The sequence below is a fragment of the Eurytemora carolleeae genome, unplaced genomic scaffold (assembly GCF_000591075.1).
Source record: "Eurytemora carolleeae unplaced genomic scaffold, Eaff_2.0 scaffold945, whole genome shotgun sequence".
In the NCBI taxonomy this organism is placed as follows: domain Eukaryota; kingdom Metazoa; phylum Arthropoda; class Copepoda; order Calanoida; family Temoridae; genus Eurytemora; species Eurytemora carolleeae.
In genome coordinates this window covers 73,900-81,109 of record NW_019397004.1, presented here as the reverse complement: position 1 = coordinate 81,109, position 7,210 = coordinate 73,900, and the positions used below count along the sequence as shown (strand labels likewise).

General features: G+C 34.2%; 1 protein-coding gene across 4 annotated transcripts in view; it reads left to right on the top strand.

Moving 5' to 3' along the window:
• Positions 1 to 2,511: 2,511 nt before the first annotated feature.
• Positions 2,512 to 7,210, top strand: part of LOC111711012 (fasciclin-3) — a 45,794-nt gene continuing 41,095 nt past the window's right edge. For 2 of the 4 annotated variants that reach the window (XM_023485231.1, XM_023485230.1), the window contains exon 1: positions 2,513 to 2,890. In XM_023485231.1, coding sequence (XP_023340999.1) covers positions 2,824 to 2,890 — 67 coding nt within the window. In that variant the 5' untranslated portion in view covers positions 2,513 to 2,823. Of the gene's footprint in view, positions 2,891 to 7,210 lie in introns of all 4 variants that reach the window. The other 2 variants (XM_023485232.1, XM_023485233.1) reach the window with 2 other exon arrangements.

Here is a 7,210-nt window from a genome sequence, read left to right as displayed (position 1 = left end):
GTCATCCTTTAAAAAAAACAAAGAAGTGTTTTCTTGGTCCATTTTAAAAGAAGCAATTTTATTTTGCGTCACCCTGTAAAAATAGGATAAATTGAGATTATGCAATCATAAAACTGGAACAGAAAAAACTAAAGTTATGTTTTACCCTGTAACATGTAAGATTGATAACTCTTTTGGGAGACTCAGCCCTTGTTAATAAACTCTGAAGTTAAAATAAAAACCCAGATATTCTGGTTCACCCTGTATATATAAACTTAGAAACCCAACATCCCAGCTGTTAATAAACTCTGAAGTTAAAATAAAAACCCAGATATTCTGGTTCACCCTGTATATATAAACTTATAAACCCAACATACCAGCTGTTAATAAACACGGAAGTTAAAATAAAAACCCAGATATTCTGGTTCACCCTGTATATATAAACTTAGAAACCGAAGAAGGGAAATATAAGTTTTACTACTGTTTAATACAATTTAGGATGTTTAAACTTTTTAAATATGTAAAAATATCAAATACACGTTTCCTGTATATCTACAGTCTACACATTCTATTCATCAAATTAATCATATTAATCATATTCATCATATTCATCATATTAATTTCATTCATCATATTTATCATATTAATAATATTCATCATATTTTTCCATATTCATCATATTCATCATATTCATCATATTCATCATTTTTATCCTATTCATCATATTAATCATAGTCATCATTTTCATCATATTCTTCATATTCATCATATTCTTCATATTCATCCTATTCATCATATTCATCATATTCATCATATATATCATTTTCATCATATTCATCATTTTCATCATATTCATCTTTATACACCCATATTCATCCATGATTCATCCATATTCATCATATTCATCGTATTCATCTACATACACCCATATTCATCCATATTCATCCATATTCATCATATTCATCGTATTCGTCTATATACCCCCATATTCATCCCTATTCATCCATATTCAACAAATTCATCAGAAATTAAATATTTACTTTTATTTCATGTTTGCTACTTTATTTTTGCTTTGTTGAAATGACTAATGGAAGCTGGAAAAGTTGTATACCGATCAATTTTGATGACTCACGGTAAGTTTTATATTGTAATTTGTTATTAACCCTGACAAATATGAAGTACATAATTGTGTGTCTACAAAGAATCGTTAAAATCTATGTTTTAATAAATGCAATTATTTGCTGACCTATATAATTTGTAATTGCCCTAGCCCCTACGTAATGAAAGCATTTTAACAAAGAAAATAAAAGTGGACAATTATCATCATAATCGCGTAGTCACAGAAGTCCGGAGTAAGATTTTTACTCCGATGGAGACCACCGGAGGGATTTCATTTTCGCTGGAGGGGTTTGACAAATCGCTATTTACATCCTGAAACTTTACACAGGGGGCGTTTACATTCCACTGGAGGGNCCACTTGAGAATTTCAGTATCCATATAGGGGGTTTATATTATAGCATTGCATGGAGGGATTCAGATATCAATCCTGGCCGGTTTTAAAAAATCCACTAGAGGGCTTCAGATATCCATCCCTGGGTTAAACAGGTGAAGATTGTGATATCCTTAATCCCGATTGGTTAATTAATCTTGAGATTAATAATAAAAGGAGAAAAAGCATATATTTAATCTTGAAATTAAGAAAAAGAGGGGATCAAGCATTATCCCGATATCCACCATTCAAAAGTTTCCAGCATCTGGGTGATTATAACTCAACTGAGCTGAAAACTTTAGAATGGTGGCTATCGAGCTATTATAAATGCTTGATCTCCTCTTTTTCTTAATCTCCAGATTAAATAATGCTTGTTCTCCTCTTGTTATTAATCTCCAGATTAATTAAACGATCGGGATTATCAAACATATAATAGTTCCATTCAAATAATTGGCGGGCCACATCGTTAAATCAAAGTTATGAATCCTTAAGAAGCAGTCGAAGTATGCATTTATCTCCGGAACCGGAAATCTTGATTATAGGAGGAACCAGGGAACCATCTCACGGGATTCACCGGAAGCCCCGCACCGGCTGGTGGATCTTCCGGGCGGGGTCCCCTCGAGCCGGTTGGTGGTTGCGGTACGGTCCGGGGACCAACAAAACCAGCTTCGAGTGAACCGGGGGGAGAGGGGTGGGGGAACAACAGTCTTCAGAACGCACAATTTTCTTCACGTTCAATTAAAAAGTCAACTTTGTAATTATCTAAATTTTCAATATATTATTTTCTGATTGAGCGTAGAAGCAATTTAAATCTACAAATAGTAGATTGTGACTTTAAACATGCCCTGAAAGTAACGAGCCCTTAAAACTTCGAATAATTAAGAAAATATATATCGTTTGGGAAAACTTATAGTTATATACAACATATACAGAAGTCTGATCTGTTTCTTTATTTTCCTTGTCAAACCCTTGTGTTGGTTTTACTGCGAATATAATTGAGCGGCCGGGGAGTCTGCTACACGCCTCTAGACTCTAGAATCTGTAACCGGCAAGGCGGTACAGTTACTCACTTGACGTTCCACCGCTCCACTGGAGACTACCACCAGTGCGACACAATAGTGAAATTTTCTGGTTTCCAATCTCGTGGATTTTCGAGTGAAATTTTCCCGCATTTTGTGACACATTTACCTACGTTTAGTGACGTGATTTACATAGAATACAAAGCCATGTTGGGGTTAGAGTGAAGGTGTCGAAGATTTAATATTAAAGAGGATTTTCGAGGCTGCTCTCTGTGCTTCGGAGGATTGGCTGGACGCAAAAAGTCTTCTAGCAAAACTTTAATATTTCAAACCAAGATGGCTCAGTTTTTCACAACAGTAGAAATACTTCAACTAGCATTACTTTGCTCTGTATTATATCAAGGTAGAAGATCTCAAAGAAAACTGGTTTAACTATAAACCTAGCGAATTTAATGTCTCAGGGATTACCTCGTGTACACGATTAATGCCTAAGAGTTAAGTTCTCGCCATAGTAATACGAATTAGGTCACCACGAGACAAAGAACTTCGTCAAATGTAAGACTCGATCCTCTTTACAGGAATGTTAGCTATATTTTTATGTAAAAAAATACTTTAAGATGTCATTTGGCAGTTACATTAGTATGTATACTACTTTCATTGATTACTTGCCACAAACTTAAACTTTCCAATTCACATCATTGTTGGGTCCTTCCACTTATTTTTCAACAATTTTTTAAAATTATTTAAGGGGTTAGGTAAAGATTGGGACATATTCCGGGCCGAGCGCTGCTGACTAACTGACTTTTTAGAAAGCCCCGAATTTTTAGTAATTAATTTAATTACTTTCTTAGCTATCGAATTTCAGAATTTTGTCTAACTTTCATTAGGCCAGGAGCCATGTGTGGTCCTATGTAGTTGTTTACAATTATGGGGCTAGGGGTTGATTGGTTATGTAATTAAAAAATTAAAAGTAATGAAGGAGTTAGCCTTAAGTCTCGCTTTCGTGAAATTATCATTCGATGGAATTTGATAAATTCCTTTTTTAAAAATTCGAAAATGTATCAAGATTTTAAAAAGATTTGTGGGTTAAGGAAAATATACTGATAATTAAGATTCATAAGCAACATATTTCACCTATGTTTAATGTTTGTTTGTGTACAGAATAGTATAAGAAGTAAATCAAGGAATAAAGCAAAATTCTGTTTAAGTTTGTTCTAGTACATTCATTGCAATTCTAATAAATCGGTCAGAGTCAGTTGTATCTCCCTTCTATTCTATACTCCTTGGTCAGAGTACTGTAGATCACAGCAGTATGCACTGAAAGCTTATTTTTATGACGATCCACGGTTGTAAGATCAAATTTGATGTTAAACAAATGCGTTTTTATTTTGTAGAAAGGGCTAATGCCTCAGTGTGGTGTCTTTACAAGTCAAACTTTAAAATGATTGTGCAAATTTCGAAGCTTCCTGCAACATCTTTGCGTATCAGAATATAAACGTTTGGTTTTCCAGGTTAATTTTCTCTGTCAATGTCGACTACACTCATTTTCTAATTTTTCCAACGGTTTAAGGAGTTTAAGTCTCTTAGTTTTCTTCTAGGATCNGGGGGGTGGGGGCTAGTTTTCTTTGTTAAATCACAATTCGGGTTTCATAGATAGACGGACAAACAATTGTTTAACACAAAGATCGTCATATTTGTTCAATATTAATTTTTTAAGTTAAAGTCTAAAAATCATAAAATTAAAATATTATGTTCTTCTGATGAAAATATAGTTTTGAAATGTTATCGATATAGCGTACACTTGTATTGATTTATGGGAAATCAATTTGAAAACGTTTAATTTTTTGTTCTTTTCTTTCTCCTTGCTCTAATTTTATAATTATGTTTTATTTCATTATATATATATTATATATTTATCTGTAAGAAGAAAAACCATTAATCAGTCATCATTTTTTAATACAACCATTAGATATCAATTTTTCATCCCAGACCTAGATTCCCTCCCATCCCTAGGCCCTCCCACCCCCTTCCTTCCGGTTTCATGAACATTTTAAAATTTTTCCTATTTTATGAAGTTTTTCATTTTATGTCAATGTTGTCTCTCCATTTGAAAATGGCCATACCCGATTTACAACATTATCTTTGAATCCTTTCACTAATAAATCATTTTTGTAGTCTAAAGTATTTAATTCTGACAATTCCTGCAATTATTCCTGAATCAGAAATGCGCAAATTATTATTTACAGAAACCAAAAATATAAAGACATTTCAAAAATGAGATGATGATGGACATGTCCTGTAATCTTCATCGGACAAATTCAAGGGTATCGTTGTGAATCAGATATGCCACAAAAAAGAGAAGCACTTGAAACTCTGTTCAGTTTTCAACAGTTTATCCCAATTTTATCCCCCAACAAGAGACTGAACGTCATAAAAGACACCAATTTAATAACAGTAAAAAATATATTTTCAAAANACGGTTTTTTTCAAGAAAAACGTTTTTTTTCAAGCAAAAAATAACTAAATATTTTGAAAACTGATTTATAAAAGTTATTGTTAGGGCAAAACAATATACCCGTTAAAAAAGTTCAGAGAAAGATGAAGAAATGTTTTATTATTTATTTTTGTAAATATGATGTTATCTAATTTTATCTCCAAGGGTGTTCTATTACATGTTAAGATATTAATTCTAGTTAAAATGGTGGGGGTGGGGTGAAGGATAGAGAGATAGGGAAGGGGGTGATGGAAAAGGGGGGGAGGTCTCATTAGTCACCGGGATGTCAATTCTAGTGATTCATAATGTTAGAAATGTTTTCAAAAATTCAGGCCCAACCTCCTGCTTCCGTATAATCCTCTAGACTCCCTCCCACTCCCTTCTATCTTCTCCCCTTCCAACCTATCCCCCCCTATATAGTTCTCTAATCCCTCTCTATGGCCCCTCCTAAAATTCCACATTATGTCCAATTATATAAATCAAAGTAGGTCTAATCCCTCAATCCCTACTCAACCCTCCATACTCCCACGCAATCAAGTACCCCTCCCCCTTGGTACCTACCCCCATGTCGGTAAGCACTATGAAAGCAGATGCTTGTAACTGCCTAGCAAAGGCCTGTAAACGCCTGAATATGATACGTAGAATACGCTCTAGTTAGAACACAATAAATTCTTAAATCATTACAATATTATGTATACGTATACAAAATATGTTATACCTAATAAGAACTTGAGAATTGTTTTGAAGGTTTATTGTTTAAAAAAAGTTGGTTTCCGATATGTTGTCGATTAATTTCTCCCCTTTCTCCTTTTCTTCCTATTTCNCTCCCCCCCTCGTGAAAGAAACCACTTGTGCCCCGAGGGCTGTGTCCTAGTTCCCATATACCTGTTCTCCTGCCTTTCATGGGAACCATTATATATACCTATCCCAACACCAGACGTTCTTATTGTACTTTTCAAATCTGATTTCTTTATTTACCTTTATTGGCATAATTTGTGGAAATTGGTATGTTAAAAATAAACTTATCAACAAGTTATTGTGTGCAACAAAAAACACTAGTTTTTCACACAGACCAGACTAAAACCTTCAGTGGGGCTAACGTTGCCCCATTCCCTCCCAAAAATTTTCTTTATGGTTCAGACGTTTGATTCTGAGCTGTCTACCTACAAATTGACATCTCTGTATTTTAGATAAAACCTTATACAAGTTAAGTTGTAACGGAAATTGACCTGATTTGCTCGTAATAACTAAATTATATAGTTATAATGAAAACAGAGAGAAAGGGGGGGGGGGGGTCTGGGGTAAAGAAGTTCTAAAAAGTACACACCGATTAAGGAATACATTTTGATATCTTTTGCTATCGTCCTTCCCCACCCATGACCTCAATATTATATCCGATATTGTTATATTTTGAAATTCAATATGATATTTGGCATTTTTTAACAAAGTACAACTGAAAAGTTTAAAAGGGACTGTAAGTGTAATTTCAATTTACCTTCCTTCCGATTTACAACGATACCCTTAAAACCGTGTGTTCACTGTACATAGGTCATTGCCGTATTTGAATTATGGGTCACATGAAATTATGCTTCCCGTTGAGTTAATATTCTGCTCATTTTATAATTCTATTTCACGTATATTTTGACAGGTCTATGTTCGATTTATGTTGTGATGTAGAATGGTATTTACAACATTGTCGTCCTCTTTAAGATACCAACTGTTCAATACCATGTTAGTTCCTCTGTGATGCTACCCCCCTCATGCCAGTTTCTACCAAATTATTGACACCTCCCCCTCTCCATGACACCCCCCATCCCAACACTCTTTGTGTCCTTAGCATGTGTGCAATATGTCTCATCCTTATTACGTGTCAAAAATATTTGTGTGTGTGTGTGGGGGGGGGGGGTAAATGCATACTTAAAATGAGTTGGTTAGTGGGGGTATATTTAGAAGCAGATCTCATATCACATATATATATTTTTCGTTTTCCCTAGAATCATAAAATTCTTATCCCTTTTTCATAAAACGATTTTGTAAATCATGGTTTTACTTTTTTAATCTTCCAATTTATTCCCTATCCGATATTTTTGATGCTTTTCACACGCCCGGCTCAATTTAGTAAATGATTATTTTATTGTGTCGTTTTTTTTCTAAATCATAATTTATCTTTTCCCCCTGAACTCATTACCCCCCCCCCTCCTCAGGATATGATGTGCATTGGGAGGTGGG